The sequence below is a fragment of the Thalassophryne amazonica genome, chromosome 13 (assembly GCF_902500255.1).
Source record: "Thalassophryne amazonica chromosome 13, fThaAma1.1, whole genome shotgun sequence".
Taxonomy (NCBI): Eukaryota; Metazoa; Chordata; class Actinopteri; order Batrachoidiformes; family Batrachoididae; genus Thalassophryne; species Thalassophryne amazonica.
In genome coordinates this window covers 66,997,282-67,017,612 of record NC_047115.1, presented here as the reverse complement: position 1 = coordinate 67,017,612, position 20,331 = coordinate 66,997,282, and the positions used below count along the sequence as shown (strand labels likewise).

The 20,331-nt window shown below is 42.1% G+C and overlaps 1 protein-coding gene across 1 annotated transcript in view; it reads left to right on the top strand.

Moving 5' to 3' along the window:
* LOC117523024 (sodium/potassium/calcium exchanger 3-like) overlaps positions 1-20,331 on the top strand; it is a 325,317-nt gene that overhangs the window by 263,191 nt on the left and 41,795 nt on the right. Inside the window, exons 9-12 of the mRNA XM_034184439.1 lie at positions 732-757; positions 2,782-2,835; positions 10,565-10,692; positions 16,125-16,285. Coding sequence (XP_034040330.1) covers positions 732-757; positions 2,782-2,835; positions 10,565-10,692; positions 16,125-16,285 — 369 coding nt within the window. The remainder of the gene's footprint in view (positions 1-731; positions 758-2,781; positions 2,836-10,564; positions 10,693-16,124; positions 16,286-20,331) is intronic.

The window sequence follows — 20,331 nt, the reverse complement described above, 5'->3', positions numbered from 1 at the left end:
GCCCTGTCATTAGGAGGGTGCTAACTAGAGCACAATAGGTGCTAATTAGAGCTATTGTTTAGTCACTAGCCTATAGCAGTCTGCCTTGCGGTAGGAGGGGTCTGGTTAGGTTTAAAACTCCAGCTGTTGTGACTTCTTGATTATTCTTCTCTACAAGAGTCAAGGCAGAAGTCAGACCACCAGAGCAAGAATTTTAGCTGAGGAAGCTTCTGCGATTTGAAGCGAAACGTCCTCGCGTCAAGCAACCCAGTCCAGTCGAAGATTCAAGCTTCTCTGCTATGGAAACCACCTGGACAACTGAGAGCCTACACAGAAACTTCACAAAACCAATGACATGCGAGTCTTGTATGTTGAATCATCGTGAGATGCCTGCTTTACAAGATTACACAGGAAAACAATGATGACAAGAGAAATCACTCCACATGGCTACAAACCAACAAATATCAGTAAATGTGAGCAATATTACCAGAGAAAACTGAGTGTGAACACCTTAAACTTGAAAATCAGCATGATGATGCTGAGATAGTAACAATGGCACTCTGCCATTATGCCGTTGCATAGGGAGACAGTGTGCTATAGATGGGCCCCATCATTTGGAAGATCAAACAGAAGTATAATTGTGTGAGCGTTTTGTTATTGTGCACCGGCACACATGCCTTGATTTATTTACAGTATAAACAAGTTTGATTCTAATCTTTCACTTTCCTGTCATGTTGTCTGTGATTCTACAGTTCATATATGATGAAAAGGTGGTTTGGTGAGTAAAATCTAAATTACTGCTTTTTATATTCATGTATTGCTAATGGTTGTCAAATTCCGATGCTTTGTCAGAATCCATTAAGATTCTAGCATAATAAGATAATAACATTCCAGCACCAGCAACATTTCTGTTTAATATGGCTGTTCTGTGTATCTGATTAAAGGCCATTGTCATGACTTGCAAGCTTTTTGCGAAAGATTTACTGTGGTAAGAAATTTAATGGCATCCAGTTTTGTTTTCTTTGAACCAGTTAAACAACTGCAGGGAGTTATGACATTTTAGAGACAAGGAAATGTACTTGTTGTCTCTGTAGCAATAAAATGTGATGCTGTATTTCTTTGAAATAGACCTTAATGAAAGCAATGCACAAATACACACATGCATACACATAAACATGATGTGAAAGAAACCTAGAATGGACCATTGGGGGATCCTACAGGTGAGGAGGTTAAGGAGGATGACAAATCACCAGAAAAACTGCTGTCAGATAAGATTCAAACTATTTAAGTGAAGGTCTTTGAATGTCTGCACACAGATCAAGGTGAGAGGTGAGGTTCCACTCACCCATAGAAAGCAGCAGAAAGGTGAAGAGTAGGAGAACCCTTAAGGCCCCTTCACACATAGTGCAAAGTTTGGACGACATTTGGACAAACACGGCGAAACAGCGCGAAACAGTTTAAATTTGTGCACCACGAAGCATTGCGCCGACGAACAGGAGTGCACGATCCTGGTGTGAGAGCTCGTGCACGCAGTGGTGTGTTTCAAGCAGGAACAGTGCGAGGTGCACCACATTGCGCAGCTTATGCGGAATAAATAAAAAAACAAACAAACAAAAAAACAGCTGGTACCTTTGGGACCACATCGCACCACTTAAAATATACCACCCACGGGACGCGATCCCGCGCTTTCCAAAAGCTCTGATCACCAGTCAGCAACTTTACCACTGAGCTATGGAGCTGTCCTTTGAAAGCTGAGGGAATCTGCCTCATATCAGGAAGGACATGGAAGTATTACAAAAAAATTTAAATCACACCATATAAAAACACCGCATTTATCATGCAAGTAATATAAATACGATCCGTCTATTCTTCTGTAGATGACCCATGGTCACAGACCTACAGTCATGAAATGACATGAATGAGAAGCATTGTGCACTGATCTTGTCCACATCTACTGGTCCGGTCCATCCAGTCAGCTGTGCACACATTCTGCCCTACACACATGTCTTGTGGACGGCACACCGCAGCACAGACACCGCATCATGTGGAACAGAGCTCACGTGAGTGATGTGGCAGTCAGATCGCCCGCTGCGTGTTCTGATCTGACAGCCCGTTTCAACCTGGGGGGCTGTCAGTGTCCGCTCCGTGCGCGTGCTTGCTTGCTGCAGCTTATCACCACCACGGTGATATATGTTTGTATTTATGTCCACGTAAATACAGCAATCAGACACACGCGCCTCACGGTGGACAGTTGTTAGTCCATGACTGTCCAAACATAGTAGGTGTTGTCCAGCTGGAATGTCCAGAATGACAGATCACCACAGCTGCTTCTGTCGGAAGCCATGCCTCCCGTGAGTGAAGCGCACACACCCACAGTCAGTGTGTGTATTTGCAAAGTCACACTTGCGGGGAACTCTTCTCTTCACGTCTCTTGTCATGCCAAGAGTGCAACTGGCCACATATTTTCTAAGTGCCATGCGAGCGGTGTTAGATGTTCATGCATGTCACCTGGAATTTGGCAGGCACCTACCTTGAGAGGGTGCGCTGGGTTTGCACAGCGCACACTCTGTCTTTCAAAGCCGCTGGTGTGCGCAAAAGTTGTAGCAACAGGTGTACGAGGTCTTTGAGGCAGGGACAATTCCACACATTTTGCATGAAATTCCTGCTTCGTGCGCACATCGACCAGACTTCGCACTATGTGTGAAGGGGCCCTTAGAATTGACAGTCAAAAAAACACCAGTGGAAAGAGTTGATGCAGTGCTATGACATGCTTTGAAACCAGACTGAAATTTTGTGTTTTAGGTGGGAAGCTCTCACACTGATTACGATGTATTTCGTCTACATTTTCATCATGAAGTAAGTACGATTAAGATAACATTTGCCAGCAGGTATTTGTTTGACAGAAAAAAAAACTGTAAAGTTACATTCAGATATGCTAAAAATGAGAGCAACAAGCACTTGGCGTTGACTTGATGTCTCAGTAGGTTATAAAGGAAGTGGAAAACCAACACGGTCACTATCAACTTTTATTTCATGCTTAACTGCTTATCGGAACCAAAGTTTGATTTGTTTCAGTGCATCATCTTTCACAGTGATATTCGTGTATCACTAATTTCCATGCTAACATCTCTTTAGGACAGGGGTGGGCAACGAGGGCCGAGACACTGCAGGTTTTCCTTGCAACCAATCACCTCAGCAGGTGGGTTGCTGATGAGCTTCTCCCTTGAACATAACCACCTGGTTCACAATGAAATCACCTGCTGAAACACCTGAACATTAATGAAATCACCTGCTGAGGTGATTGGTAGCAAGGAAAACCTGCAGTGCTTCGGCCCTTCATGGCACATGATTGCCCACCCCTGCTTTAAGATGTCTTGTAAATTACTTCAGAAGTATTATCTGGTTACCATAACAGCATTTTTAGGTTTAGATGTGTTTATTTCTTGCTACCTTTTGCCCAATATATGGTATAAAATTTATTTTCTGTGTACCAACTTACTCCACTCAAGGGTCACAGGGAGCTAGAGCCTATCCCAGCAGTCATAGGGCCAGAGGCAGGGTACACCTTGGACAGGATGCCAGTCTATCGCAGGGCCACACATAGACACGCAAACTCATTCACACAACTATGGTAAAACTTAAGTTCCCAGTTCACCTATCCTGCATGTCTTTGGAAGTGGGTGGAATCCAGAGTACCGGGAGGGATCCCGCATGATCACGGGAAGAAGCTGAATTTAAAAGTGTAAAAAGCATAGTAACATACTGTGCCAGTATGCTAGCCATATGAAAGGGATAATAAGTGTGTCTTAAGTCTGGACTTGAAAGTCTCTGCAGAATCTGTTTAATTTATGCAGGGAGATCATTCCACAGAACAGAGGCATGATAAGAGAAAGCTCTGTGACTTGCAGACTTTTTAATTCACCCTAGGCACACAACGTCCTGCACCCTGAGAACATAGAGCCCGGGCTGGTACGTTGTGTTTAATTAGGTCAGCTAAGTAGGGAGGTGCTAGTCCATGCATAATTTTATAGGTTAGTAGCAGCACCTTAAAATCTGATCTCACAGGGACAGGAAGCCAGTGAGAGTTACATTGTGTGTGGATTTAGAGAAAGCTTATGACAGGGTGTCAAGAGAAGAGTTGTGGTATTGTATGAGGAAGTCTGGCGTAGCAGAAAAGTATGCGAGGGTGGTGCAGGATATGTACGAGGATAGTGTGACAGACGTGAGGTGTGCAGTAGGAATGACAGACTCATTCAAGGTGGAAGTGGGATTACACCAAAGATCAGCTCTGAATCCTTTTTTGTTTGCAGTGGTGATGGACAGGTTGATAGATGAGATCAGGCAGGAGTCTTCATAGAATATGGTGTTTGCAGATGTCATTGTGATGTGTAGTGAGAGTGGAGAGCAGGTTGAGTCTATCCTGGAAAGGTGGAGATATGCTCTGGAAAGCAGGAGAATGAAAGTCAGTAGGAGCAAGACAGAGTACATGTGTGTCAATGAGAGGGAGCCCAGTGAAATAGTGCGGTTATAAGGGGTCAAGGTGGTGACAGTAGATGAGTTTAAATACTTGGGGTCAACTGTCCAAAGTAATGGAGAGTGTGGTAGAGAGGTGAAGAAGAGAATTCAGGCAGGGTGGAGTGGGTGGAAAAAGGTGGCAGGAGTGATTTGTGACAGAAGACCAGCTATGTTGTACGGTCTGGAGGGGGTGCCACTAACGAAAAGACAGGAGGCAGAGCTGGAGGTGGAAAAGCTGAAGATGTTGTGATTCTCTTTGGGAGTGATGAGAATTGACAGGATTAGGAATGAACATATCACAGGGACAGCTCAGGTGGGACAGTTTGGAGATGAAGTCTTAGAGGTAAGATTGAGATGGTTTGGACATGTGCAGAGGAGGGACCCAGGGTATATAGGGAGAAAGATGTTGAGGATGGAGCCACCAGCCAGGAGGAGAAGAGGGAGGCCAAACAGGAGGTTTATGGATGTGGAGAGGGAGGACATGCTGGTGGTTGGTGTGACAGAGGAAGATACAGACGACAAGGTGAGTTGGAAACAGTTGGTCTCCTGTGGCGACCCCTAACGACCGCTGGGTTTTCTCAGAATCATCCTTACCGCAGGAGGCGAGATCTTGCATAGAGCACCAGACCATGGAAGATTGACAGCCATTTTGTGTTTCTTCCTTTTTCTAATAATTACACCAACTGCTGTTGTCTTCTCACCAAGCTGCTTGCCTGTTGTCCTGTAATGCATCCCACCCTTGTGCAGGTCTACAGTTTTGTCTCTGGTGTCCTTAGACAGCTCTTGGCCATGGTGGACAGGTTGGAGTGTGATTGATTGAGAGTGTGGACAGGTGTCGTTTATACAGGTAACGAGTTCAAACAGGTGCAATTAATACAGGTAAAGAGTGCAGAATATGAGGGCTTCTTAAAGAAAAACTAACAGGTCTGTGAGAGCCATAACTCTTGCTGGTTGTTGGGTGATCACATACTTATTTCATGCAATAAAATGCAAATTAATCATTTTAATTATTATTATTATTATTATTATTATTATTAGATTCTGTCTCTCACAGTTGAAGTGTACCTACGATAAAAATTACAGAACTCTCCATTCTTTGTCGGTGGGCAAACTTTCAAAAAAATTGTTTAATATTAGTTATAGTTTTATTAATATTCAAATCCAATTGCATTTGTTCCACAAATCTGATTGATTAATCGTGTGAGATTTCAGACCACAAAATAACTCATTGACGGTGGCAAAATATTCAACCGTTTCACATGTGATGTATTGCGCTTTGATGTATGACGCTGTCAGCTGAGAGAGAGAGAGAGAGAGAAAGAGAGAGAGAGAGAAAACAACGTATTACTCCACACCCTGACCGCGTTGGTATGCAGATGTCAATACTGGCGCTGTCAGCTGAGAGCAAGAGAAACAACACTGTGGCTATGGTAAGCTTTGCCAACCAAATTACTTACAGAAAAATAAACCATGCAAACGATGGAATAGGATTAGAATGGGAATATCCTTTTTACCAGCTCCACTAATGCGCCACAGGTAAAACTCAATTTGTGACCATAAAATCCAGCATTAAGGTCTGCAAATCATCAGACCAGACAAATCCTCCTGTCCTGTGCACCAACAACAATTCTTGTATATTCGTCCGTGAATTGTTCTGTGAACTGTTTCTGTAATTTATGTTTGTAGCATGGCCCAAGCAGAGGGTCACCCCTTTGAGTCTGGTCTGCTTGAGGTTTCTTCCTCAGAGGGAGTTTTTCCTTACCACTGTTGCTCTGGGGATTGGTAAAGTTAGACCTTACCTGTGTGAAGCGCCTTGAGGCAACTCTGTTGTGATTTGGCGCTATATAAAGGAAAATAAATTGAAATTGAATTGAAATTAAAATCAGACACAATGGGGTTATTCACGAAGCAGAGATATCAAATGTTCATGTCTGACACCTTCTATTGAAAGTTGCTGCCTTTAATTCAGGGATGAAAAATTTCAGCTTTTTTGCCAGACGCTTAGGTCAGTTTTTGAGATCAGTGCAAATTTGTGTGTGTTTGTGTGTAATGTGCTGCGAATCCAACGTGTGATGTATATGCAGTTCTGTATTATATACTGATGTCTGTGTTACTTTTGGGTCGTTACCAGACTCTGATGTCACGAAATCGGGGTCCGTCACGTGCTTGGTTTTTGTAGTACGTAATAACAGTGTTGTTGCAAGCACCTTTGCGCCACAGGTTAACGACCAGCCGTAAATATAGCAACATGGCTAATAGGATTTTGGGTCGTAAAGATGACTTGTGACATAGAGACATCGACTCTACGGTGAAGAATCATTTCAGGTGGGATTGGCTTGATTGTGTTGTGTAAACTAAACTAGCGGGAAGAAAGGAGACTGTCGATTGTGTCCTCAGCGAATGTTTTGGCATGATCGATGTGCCTGGAAAACTGTTATGACTTTTCTGCCAGGATTCCGTTCGTTATGCTTCACGTTGCGTGAAAGCATTGGAAAGTCATGTCACTAGCAGTAGATTTTGTAATGTTATAAAGACCAGTCAGACGAACTACACGCTGCCTGGTTCGAGCAAATCCTCAAAAGCATCATATGGTGTCCATCCACTTTTCAAAGATATAAAGACAAGACCAGAAGTGGCCAAACTGATTGTATCTCTAGACAACAGTTCAAAAAATTTAGAAATAGGTAGATTGAAGTATATTTATGTAGTACAGGTGAATTAAAGTGCATTACTTTACAGATATGATTAGATTCTGTTACTTTATATTGAAAAGATATATTTGTAAATTCTCCTGAGAATGCTCCTAGAGGAGTGAGTTTGAATAAGGAAAGTTGTTTTTCTCACCAGAATGGGTGCTACCCTCACTGCAATTTATTATCTGGAATAGCCCCAGATTGCATCTCAGAGCTTCTAGCTTCTATAATTCAGAAATTTTGTGGGGGGCATGCCTCACAGCCCCTGTTAATTTTGGGTTTTAGCTTTTTTCGTTTTTCACCGCTTTCGCCCCTGTTAATTGATGTGGACAGTTTTTTAACTGACTGCCAGTAAGATCAAACACAATAATAATAAGATGATTAGCATGTTGTAAAATCACTATAAAAATACCATTTGTTCCACAGACCATTGTTTTTGTGGGACAATGGGACAATCACGAGTGTTGTGAATGTGTTGAAATGATGACTGGCATCCAAATTAATGCATATTTTGCCGTAGTTTTTTGCCATTATTAACAAAATATGTCTGGCCTGGCAGGGATTGTTGTTAGGCTAGTAATACTGCAGGGGAAATGCTGCATTATTTGTTCTATTTTGGCATTTGCTAACATGGAGTGTGTTGTTTTTCATAAACATTTGAGTTATGAAAAATGTGTTTACCTTGGCTGACACAAAGCCAAGGTAAAAGCATTTTTTCATACCTCAAATTTTTGCAGTAATTGTTTTGATAATGCCAACATATATACAAGACAGTAAAGCTATGACCTATTTACAGCAAAAACTAGCAATATTTCTTTTGTAAGTTTGTGGTGAGATATGTGTATTACTGAAAAGAACTACAGTATATGGTTGTCTGAAAGTGTTCCACACAGTTGATTCAGATTTGCAGCCACCATTTATATATATATATATATATATATATATATATATATATATATATATATATATATATATATATATATATATATATATATATATATACACACGAGGTCTGTTAGAAAAGTATCCGACCTTTTTATTTTTTTTCAAAAACCTGATGGATTTGAATCACGTGTGCTTGCATGAGCCAACCTTGAACCTTCGTGCGCATGCGTGATTTTTTTCACGCCTGACGGTTGCATCATTTGCTTATAAGCAGCCTTTGTGTGAGGATGGGTGTAGTCTCTCGTCATTTTTTCTTTGCAAGGAAATGGTGGAACGACTGGAGAAGCGCGACTGCATCAAATTTCCTCCACCGTTGTGCGGACGTCTTTAAACCGGTTGTACCGCTCCTTAATCTGTGTGATGCCCAGAGGATCGTCACCGAAAGCCATCTGAATAATCCGAATGGTTTCCACCTGGCTATTGCCCAATTTGCGGCAAAATTTGATGCAGTCGCACTGCTCCAGTCGTTCCGCCATTTCCTTGCAAAGAAAAAACGACGAGAGACTCCACCCATCCTCACACAAAGGCTGCTTACAAGCAAATGACGCAACCGACAGGTGTAAAAAAAAATCACGCATGCGCACGAAGGTTCAAGGTTGGCTCATGCAAGCACACGTGATTCAAATCCATCAGGTTTTTGAAAAAAATAAAAAGGTCGGATACTTTTGTAACAGACCTCGTATATACACTCAACAAAAATATAAACGCAACACTTTTGGTTTTGCTCCCATTTTGTATGAGATGAACTCAAAGATCTCAAACTTTTTCCACATATACAATATCACCATTTCCCTCAAATATTGTTCACAAACCAGTCTAAATCTGTGATAGTGAGCACTTCTCCTTTGCTGAGATAATCCATCCCACCTCACAGGTGTGCCATATCAAGATGCTGATTAGACACCATGATTAGTGCACAGGTGTGCCTTAGACTGCCCACAATAAAAGGCCACTCTGAAAGGTGCAGTTTTATCACACAGCACAATGCCACAGATGTCGCAAGATTTGAAGGAGCGTGCAATTGGCATGCTGACAGCAGGAATGTCAACCAGAGCTGTTGCTCGTGTATTGAATGTTCATTTCTCTACCATAAGCCATCTCCAAAGGCGTTTCAGAAAATTTGGCAGTACATCCAACCAGCCTCACAACCGCAGACCACGTGTAACCACACCAGCCCAGGACCTCCACATCCAGCATGTTCACCTCCAAGATCGTCTGAGACCAGCCACTCGGACAGCTGCTGAAACAATCGGTTTGCATATCCAAAGAATTTCTGCACAAACTGTCAGAAACTGTCTCAGGGAAGCTCATCTGCATGCTCGTCGTCCTCATCGGGGTCTCGACCTGACTCCAGTTCGTCGTCGTAACCGATTTGAGTGGGCAAATGCTCACATTCGCTGCCGTTTGGCACGTTGGAGAGGTGTTCTCTTCACGGATGATGCGAAGGAGATGTGTTGCACTGCATGAGGCAAATGGTGGTCACACCAGATACTGACTGGTATCCCCCCAATAAAACAAAACTGCACCTTTCAGAGTGGCCTTTTATTGTGAGCAGTCTAAGGCACACCTGTGCACTAATCATGGTGTCTAATCAGCATCTTGGTATGGCACACCTGTGAGGTGGGATGGATTATCTGAGCAAAGGAGAAGTGCTCACTATCACAGATTTAGACTGGTTTGTGAACAATATTTGAGGGGAATGGTGATATTGTGTATGTGGAAAAAGTTTTAGATCTTTGAGTTCATCTCATACAAAATGGGAGCAAAACCAAAAGTGTTGCGTTTATATTTTTGTTGAGTGTATATATATATATATATATATATATATATATATATATATATATATATATATATATATATATGTGTGTGTGTGTGTGTGTGTGTTTATTCAATGTTGATAGATGGGAGGGCTATAAAACAGAACAAAATGTAGGATATATGCCACGTGTTGCTGTCAATTCAGCTGCTCCTATTTTTGTTTGGGGTCGCCACAGCGGATACAGCCAGATCCTCATTGGCATTCGGCACAAGTTTTACGCCAGATGCCCTTCCTGATGCAACTCCAGGGTAACCTGGAGAAACACACACAGTCGCTGGTGTTCCAAAGAGGTCTCCCATCCAAGTACTAACCAGGCCCCGCACTGCTTAGCTTTTGAGATCTGACGGGATCAGGCTGACACAGAGCAGATCGGCTGCATAGGATATATGTCACGTGTGCTTCTTGAAATATAGTAAGCCAGTTGTGGAACATTGGTGGAGGCCTCAGAGCCTGTAAAGGACTTAATTTACATATTGTGGTCCAAAAATACTCAAAACTATACAATAACTACAAACATTCAAAGTGCTTTATGTTCACCTGTATTTCTGTAGTTCATCTGTATCACATATACGAACCATAAATACTGAACTGGGTAACCCAATATCTGTTCCAGGATGAACTCCCACATTGTTCGTTTTCTGGAGAGACAGAAGAAAACCTCATCCAGTTTGAGGAATGGGGCTGCTAATAACGCAGAACTTGACGACGGCTGTGATGCTACTGCTGTTTTGCTTAAGAAAGGTATATGTTTAGTTGAGCTTGATTCTTCCACACATCTTCTATGTTATTGCGTTCGATAGAGGGGCAGTGTGTGCTTGATTGAATAACTTAATGAAAAATAGCTGATTGGCTTCATAAGTAGCATGTTGTGAGGATTTTTTTTTTGTTGTTGCTGCCAATAAACTAGTGTGTATTTATTATATATGTGGGTATATATACCACACTTGAAATTCTGCCTGAACAGGGGGTGGGTGGATGGATGAGTGTGGCCTTCAGTTCACCCATCGTCATAGGTAAGACTTTGAAGCAACGAGCAAAACATTGTGAAAGCTCATTGTTTTTTACTTTTTGAGATGTGTTCGAGTCAGTAAATTAATTTATTTTTGGTGTTTAATCAACTTTATTTAATTTTTTAAATTTAATTTCGGGTGGGTTTTTCATCAACCTTGATTAAAGAAAACCAGAATGAGCGGATGCGTAAAAGATGTAAAATAAATTTAATTGCTGCATTATTTGTTTATAACACAAACATTGCATTAGTAAACAGATGTTAACGAGCTAATTAATGTTATTGTATGAGGTACAAAAAAGTCACAGTAAACTGCTTCTTTTTGCCACTGAATAGACAAAAACACTATTAGAAGTACCTGGATGTACAGACTGCTTCAGTGCAGAGAGAAACCCGTGCGTTTACTTCATTAAATGGAAATAAAGTTTCCAAAAGGAGTGATTATACAGTTTGCCATATCTTAGCCTAGCCATACTCATCTGTTGTGATTGCAGCAAACAAATGCAAATATAAATATTCCTCACGCCTTGCCACATGGTGTGGGCATTGTTTTCATTGATGTTGTCTTCAATGCATCGTTTGTACTTCTGTTTTGGTAATGCGATGCCTTTGCATTGTTTGACCTTTGCCTTCCTATATTCCTCCTTGTCTCTGTCAGGTTTCGGCTCTGTCATCATTGGTCCCCTTTCCGTTTTCCACTGTCTACCCCAGTCTTGATTTAATAGTTGTGTCACTTGTTAATTCTCATCCTAGTTTGGTTCTGATCATCCCCTTTCTGTGCATTATACTTTTGTCCATGTTTTTGTTTTTGGTTTATCATTTATTCTGTTCAGTCATTTATAGCATTATCTGTTATTCAGTAGTCTCTGGTTTTGTTTCTGTTATCACTTTTACTCTTTTTTGTTTTGCCATTTTGTTATCTTTATTACCTTTTATACTTCAGCCATTCTGTTCTGTTTTAGTTTTTGTCCAGCCTATATTTGGTTCCATTGTGTAATCATTAGTTGTATCACTTGTTTGTTTTGTTCTTATCATATGTTGAATTATCTGTTTATACTACCTTTGCCACTTGTGAGATCCGTTCTTGTTTGATCTTAGCATTTATTTTCTGGTTCCCTTTTCAATTCTTATGTTTCTTTGTGCAATTATTTTCATGTTAGTATTTTATTCTGTCTTTGGTTTTTGATTTATCTTTGTTCTCGTGCTTCCTCGTCCCTTTGGTTGTTTTGTCACTTCACCCTCTTGCACCCGCTCTTGTCTTTGTGTCTTTCTTCACTTCATCATGGTTCTGTCTGCTTTGTGTTTTTCTTACCTCACAGCCTTGCAACTGCTCTGCCATCTTCGTCATCTTTCTGCCACGCCCTTTCCAGATCCTTCTCCCACACGTGCATGTCATTACCCAGTCACCACCTTCTTTATTTAAGCTGTTTCAGTTCACCACTTCCTTGCTCTTTTGTTGAATTCATTCACTTACCAGCTCTTTGTCTCAGTCCTGTTTTGCCAAGCCGTATTTAGACCCTGCTCTGTTTTTCGGACCTCGCCTTTTGCTTCAGTCCGGGTTACTTTGTTTGCCCGTTCTACCGAACCCTGCTTGTTTTTGGACAGTGTCTTTGCCTCGCACCTGCCTGTTACCTTTGCCCCGAGGAATGCTTACCTGTGTACTGAATACCCCAGCCTGTATTAAAGATTCAGTCCTTTTTACTCCTACGCCTTGCCTGAGAGTCTGCATTTTGTATCCAACTTCTGTCTGTGCCATGCCTCCTCGCAGCCTGACAGTCTCCTGATCTCAGTGCTCTGAGCTGCTTCCGAATGGTGTTGTTGAACCCAGGCTTCAGATTTGGCCCAAATGAAACAAGAAATCTGGGCTTTCCTTGACTTTCAGAAGCATCATTTAACCTTTGTTCAGCTTCATTTCTGCAGCTGACGCTTCGTCAGAATTTTAAAACTGTTGAAAAAACTGTTTGAACAAATACTGCTGACAACCTCAGTTCATCCTTATTTTTTATGCTTTCGTTCTTGAAGGTTTCTTTTCATGTGCTTAATTTTTGTAATGTTAGTGTTTTCTTTTTACTTTGATCCAACTTTCCAAGTCCTACGTATTGAACCATGGTTGACAAACGCAACGATATCTGAATTAATCAATAACAATAAATACAGCTTCGCCGTGCTGAATGAAACATCCTTGCAGGGGCGTCGGACTGGGGGGGTAAAGGGTACTATGTATCCAGGGCCCAGAGCATGGGGGCCCACAAAAAAATAAATACATTTAAATACAATACAATTAAATACATTTTTGTGTTGCATGTTATTAATGTCCATACAATTCATGTTGTAAAAGAATATAATTAGAATGAATGTATAAATGTTGCAAATTCTGCTCTAACAATAATATTGAAAGATCTCTGAGGGCCCTTCCCAGCCCTGCACAGTTGTACAATGGTTTAGTCCAGGCACACAAGTGGCACGCTGCCACACATACACACATCCCAAACGGGATCTCACAGAAAGAGGAGGTGTTTAGTAGTGCTGAAACAACTAATCAATTTAACCGATTATTAAAATAGTTGTACTCAAGATTGTATTTGTAGTCATAGATTATTAAAATAGGAAAATAGTCAGCTAATTTAGTCATCAATTAGTTGTTAAATAACTTTGTTTTACCGCAAATTTTTCGTTTCTTCCAAATAAATTAACAGTTTATGCAGCGCGGCTTTGCTTTGAACCTTGAACCAATCGAAGCAGTGATTTGCAGATCGAAGTAGTGCTTCGATCTGGTGCTTTGTTGATTCAGTGTTTTATTTCGCTTAATCTTAATTTTTCCACAATAAAACCCCAAAGAGCATATGTCTGTGAGTAATATTTACCTTTTTATGTTAATCTGACCTGTTATGGTCTTCTGAAACAGTTGATAGATGTATTTTATAACTTAAAAACAGGACCGATGCTAACGCGGTAGCTTGTCTGTGGCATTTTCAATGTTAAAGTTAGCATTAAGCTGTTGCAGCTGTCAGCACATTTGTTTTCTGTATAATAATGCATGGCTCAGCGTTTGTTGTCATAAAAGAGTCAAATGTATTACAAATTGTAATATTTTATTCATTTATTTTTATTTATATATCAGTAATAATAATAATAATAATAATAGCAACAACAACAATAATAGTAATAATAACTAATAATGCCACAGTACAGTTTTAGAGAAACGGACAAAAAGAATCTGATGAAACAAAACAGAAAAGATTAAACCAACTAAGAATGAACATAAATAAATAAATATAGAAATAACTGTTTCCTGTGAACACATCCACTTCATCCCTACTATTTAAGTTTAATGACAATTTGTTTTGGTCAAACCACATCTAAGCTGTGTTTTTACACAAGAAAAAAATAAAATGCAGTAAACTGCACATTTGTGTCTTTTTTCATGAAAATATCTTATTAAATATAACATATTACACTTTCGTCAGGCCTTTAAAATACTATTGTGGACTCTTGCTGTAATATGTTGTCAGTGGTTGAGATAGTTGCTGTAGGCATCTAAACCTGATGGAAATCTCTTTGTGGTGTGTCGGTGATGTATGTATGTGCAAAATAAAACAAAACACTACTCAAGGTATGTTTTTACGAGAATATAACATCGTAACTTTGTTACAAGGTCAAACGTTGATGTTGCGTGATAAAGGCCTTTTAATAATAACTCAGTTAAAGAAAGAATGGCAAAACTCACATGTAAGTGAAAAAAAACAAAACAAAACGATTAATCAAAAAAATAATCGACCGATGAACTGATTAGTAAAATAATCGTTAGTTGCAGCCTTAGTGTTTAGGCTGAAATAAAATATACTATAAAATAAAACTACATGAGGGAAAGCAGCTGCTAACCAAATTCTTTGAAAAGAGAGGTGAGCTTGAAAGCTAGTTATATTGAGTTGGGGGGTCTGGGGGACCAAATTGCACCATTTTCTAGAAAAATGGTGCAATTTTGTCCCCCAGATCCCCCAACTCAATACTGCTCCCCCAAATTGCTCCCCTTTAAAAAGGGTTCTGACTCCCAGGTGTGATCTAAGGTATACATGATTTAGACCTGGTTTGACTACGCATTAGAAATTTTGTGTTTGCGTTAATAAAAAAGAACATAACATTGGGGGGGGGGGGGGTGTTCAATATGGTTAGTACCTAGGACCCAGAATTTGGTGCTACGCCCCTGCATCCTTGTATCATTTTTGGAATGAAAACTCAACATTTTCATACAGAAACAATAGCGTTAAGAATGTTTTATCAACTACATTAACTATTTACTCACATTTCAATTGTTTGTGGCTGGCCTGCGGATGCATGTCTTCGGGAGTAGCCTTCGTCTGACACAGACAGTTCCCCATGGCTGATGCCATGGACTTATCAGAGGTACTCGTCAGGCCAAGTACTATCAGAGATAAAGTGTACAACAAGGTACAGACGCGCCATGAGACAGACAAACAAAACTTGTTATCAAGACAAACAAAATTTCGCACCCACAAGTATAGCGGAAATGAGATCAAGGCTGGCCGCACTCTGTTTTAATCCCACTTTTGGTCACATAATCCTAAATGTTTCCTTTTGATTTAGTTTAATGCATCGAGTTTAACACTTCATTGACGTCGCAGACGTCAACAAATTTCATTTTAAGTTCTGTTTGAGTTAGCTTGATTTGCAGGCTTTTCGGTGATGGGATCTTTTGTCAACCTTTTATCAACCATTTTTGGCTTTTTGACTTTTTTCCTTTGTTCAGTTATCACCGTTGCTGTTTGTCTTTATCCATCATTGTTTCAAAGATTAAATAATGTAACCATGCACTGGAAGGAAAACATGCACCCTGCTCCACTTGAGGGTAGTGCAGCTGTTGAACGCTGAGTCACAAAGTTATAAATTGTGCCCCCAAAACAGCTTTGAGTTGTTTTGGATCTGTGCAGACTGACAGACGCTGCTGTTTAAGACTCTCTCTCCTGTTTACATCAGATTGTGCTTTTCAGAAATGTGTATGAAGTGTATATGTGATTATAGACGTGTGTGTGTGTGTGTGTGTGTGTGTGTGTGTGTGTGTGTGTGTGTGTGTGTGTGTGTGTGTGTGTGTGTGTGTGTGTGTGTGTGTGTGTGTGTGTGTGTGTGTGTGTGTGTGTGTGTGTAGCGAACCACCACAGGAAGCCCTCCGTACTGATGGTGGATGAGCTGCTGTCAGCGTACCCCCATCAGTTGTCCTTCTCTGAGGCCGGCATGAGGATTATGATCACCAGCCACTTCTCCCCCAGAACGCGACTCACCATGGCTTCGCGGATGCTCATCACTGAGGTCAAGACACACAGCTGTATTTCAACTGAACTAGTGTGAATAAAACTGATTTCTGCAGAGGCTGCAGTGTTTAGCATACAGAGCTTCCAGCCTAATGCTGGATTTACACATGATAACGACACGTCACAAATGCCACAAATCTAAATTTGTGAAAGAGGATTACAAATTTGAATTAAATTTTATGATTCGGGGCAGAGGCCTCACGCACCGTCGTGAAGTGTCGCGACCTGTTACATGTTCCAAATGATGGCACGAATCCCTGGAGAATCATCACGAGTCATTACGCATGGTCACGAATATTGTCCCACGCTGTTGCGCACCATTGCAAATCTTCACGTTCTGTCATGAATCTGTCACAAATGTTGGAAATCAACCAAATTTGGTATATATGGCTCCACATACACCCACCAGTCATTCTACATCAGCTGCTGAACAGTTCAAATCTCTCTAGATTGCTCCACAATATCCCGATAAATCAACAGCAAAAGAAGAACTTTGTGGTTGCGTGCTTAGCTTGGCTCTATGTTGCGCAGAGAGGAGGAGGAGGCGGAGAGAGCCAGACTGGAGGAAGCATGTACTGTCATGCGCAGGAGACCCAGAAGAATCTGGGTGCAAGAGTGGCTCAGACACAAGAGGAGACAGCACTTTGGTCACTCCGCTTTCATCTCCAGGGAGCTCCGTCTCACAGAGATGGAGCTCAAGAGACTTACCCCAATCTCAATTCTCTTTTGTACCCCTTCCCCTTCCCCTTGGCCCTACCCCTACGCCTACCCCTTTAAAACAAGGGGTAAGGCGAAGGGGTATGCCTGTAGCCCTATGAATTGAGACACCCCTCCGTCTTCAGAGAAAAAAAAACTGCCCGTGTCAAACTGCCGTCTTCACTGTTTGTTAACATGGCAACCGAAACGCAACTTGTTGCAGTAGCCTGTTTTCTCTTTTTATTTTCTTGCCTTTCTGCGTAAATGCAAAGAAATAGAAGTCACAGATTTCTTTGATGCATCGCAATCATGTCATGTAAATTAATGTAATTAATTTGTCATTTATAATAATAATAATTAATAGTATTAATAATTAATTAAGTAGCAATTAATGTTAATAATACTAATAATAATTAATCAATAATAGTAATAATATTGTTTGATTAATCATTAATTGATTGATTATTAATTAATTAATTAGTAATTAAAATAAACACTTGAAATATATCAGTCTGTGTGCAATGAATGTATACAAGTTTCACTTTTTGAATGGAATTACTGAAATAAATCAACTTTTTCATGATATTCTAATTATATGACCAGCACCTGTATGTATATTTTGGGCTGCATCTCGTTCTGTTAACCTTATATTTCTTTTCAAATTCTCCCATTTTTTGCATCCAGCCCTATTTCCTTTAGAAATTTCCTTGACAAATAATAGCAGTCTGTTAGGACATCAGGTTATGTGTTACACATATATGTGTGTGTGTGTATATATTTTCCAACTTATTCCCATTGATGAAACTTCTCATTTTCTGAGTGTGTTCAGGGCTCCCTGTTTGTTTACAAAATACACACACGTTACAGACCTTGAAATCCAACAGCAGGGATCGTTATTATGCAGAGATTTATGAACATACAAATTAACGTGCTTATCCTTTATCATGATTTTCTCCGTTGTGAGATATAAAAGTGTCTTATCGTAGCGTTCGTGTGTATGTGCATTATAACGCCTCAGCGCCCGAGCGAAGTTACGATATTCTTCAGAACAACAATATACGTAACATGCATCCAGCAGCATACACGTTGCTGTCATGGGCAACTGCCTGTAAAGTTTTTTGGCAAGTTATAACTTTCTAAACAGCGTAATTTGTAATGAAAGCCACTTAATTTGTGCGGCTCTTTCAGCACCATGTTTGTTTTTTTGGAGACATCGGTAAGCTCCTCCTATCCCTCCGAACGGAGTGTGCATCCAGATTCACTCCAAACGGAGGGGTTTGAAGCCCTCCGCCTACCCCTCCGCCTCGCTCCAAAAAGAGAATTGAGACACCCCTCTGTCTCTCATGCCCGCGCAAAACGGAGGGGAAGGGCCAAGGGGTAGAATTGAGATTCACCCTTTGTTTTTAAATTGTACTTCGTTTTCATTTATTTAAATGTGTTTTAATGGATGTTTCAGTGCACAGCACTTTGTGTCAGCAGTGGTTGTGTTAAAGTGCTTTATAAATAAATTTGGTATGGTAAGAAGTACCTGAGGATGCCTCCGGAGCGCTTGGATGAACCATCAAGAATACACTGCAAATGCTGTCACGCTCTATTACAAATCACCACAAATCGACACACTCAGTTCCGAACGCCACGAATCGAGGATGACATTCATGGAAGATTATTTTTGGCAGCCAAAAACATGCTCCTGTTGTGAAGGTGTCGTAGCACGGACCCACAACAGGGGGCGCAAATGAACGGACAATGAATAAACCAAAAGGTAACAATTTAATGTTGTGACACTACACAACGAAAAGATACAGAAAATCTGCACAGTCAATTAGCACCCAGGTGACGTGTGGCAGGCTCGAAGATAGGAGACCCCCCCCGACGAGAGAGAAGCCGTACTCCACACGGCTTCCACCACCAACGGTCTGAAGAACACCGGAGCCGCCAAGTCCCGAATCCCCAGGTGGCCTCAGTCCCCGACTGTCGATCCTGGTACTGCTGGCAGAGAGCAAAAAACAGGATGTGTGAGTGTGAGTCCGCACACTCAGTAATACACAGTCCAACACTGATGGGAGGGAGTACCTCCACCTCCAATCATACACTTAAGCAGCTCCTGTCAGTCACTTATCTGGAGGGAGTGGGAGGCGAAGACGTCGCGGTTCCCACAACACGCCGCTCCAACAAAACTGTCCCACAGGAATAAACGGCTGCAAACAAAGATCAAAACGTGGATTAATCCGAATACTGCAGAGAAGGATTACCTCAGGAATGGTAGTCGATTTCTCGGCGAGGAGGTAGAGTTGCAGTCCGGCTTTTATGGTGGTGATGATGATGAACGAGTGACAGCTGGTGCAGGGGATGAATGACAGCTGTCACTTCTTCTAGGTCTGGCGCCCTTTCGTGCTTGGAGCCCGCAGTCCAAGCAGGGCGCCCTCTGGTGGTGGTGGGCCAGCAGTACCTCCTCTTCAGCGGCCCACACAACAGGACCCCCCCCTCAACGGGCGCCTCCTGGCGTCCGCCCAGGCTTGTCCGGATGTCGTGCGTAGAATTCGGCCAGGAGGGCCGGGTCCAGGATGAAGCTCCTCTTCACCCAGGAGCATTCCTCAGGTCCATACCCCTCCCAGTCCACCAGATATTGGAAACCCTGGCCCTTACGACGGACGTCCAGGAGCCTGCGGACTGTCCAGGCAGGCTCCCCGTCGATGAGCCGGGCAGGAGGCGGCGTCGGTCCCGGAGTACAGAGGGGTGAGGTGTGGTGTGGCTTGAGACGGGAAACATGAAAGACGGGGTGAATCCGCAGTGAAGCCGGGAGTCGAAGCTTCACTGCGGCCGGGTTGATGATCTTGAGGATCTTAAATGGTCCGATGAATCTGTCTTTCAATTTAGGGGAGTCGACACAGAGGGATGTCCTTGGTCGAAAGCCACACCTCCTGCCCAGGCTGGTATGTGGGGGCCGGGGAACGCCGGCAGTCCGCATGGGCCTTAGCCCTTGTCCGGGCCTTTACCAACGCAGAGCGGGCGGCCCGCCACACCCGGCGGCACCTCCTGAGGTGGGCCTGGACCGATGGCACACCGACCTCTCCCTCCACCAACGGGAACAATGGGGGCTGGTACCCCAAACATGCCTCAAAAGGGGAGAGGCCGGTAGCAGACGAAACTTGGCTGTTGTGGGCATACTCGATCCAGGCCAGATGGTGACTCCAGGCCGCCGGATGCGCGGAGGTGACACATCGGAGGGCTTGCTCTAACTCCTGGTTAGCCCGCTCTGCCTGGCCGTTGGTCTGGGGGTGGTACCCGGACGAGAGACTTACGGTGGCCCCCAGCTCCTTACAGAAACTCTTCCACACCTGTGAAGAG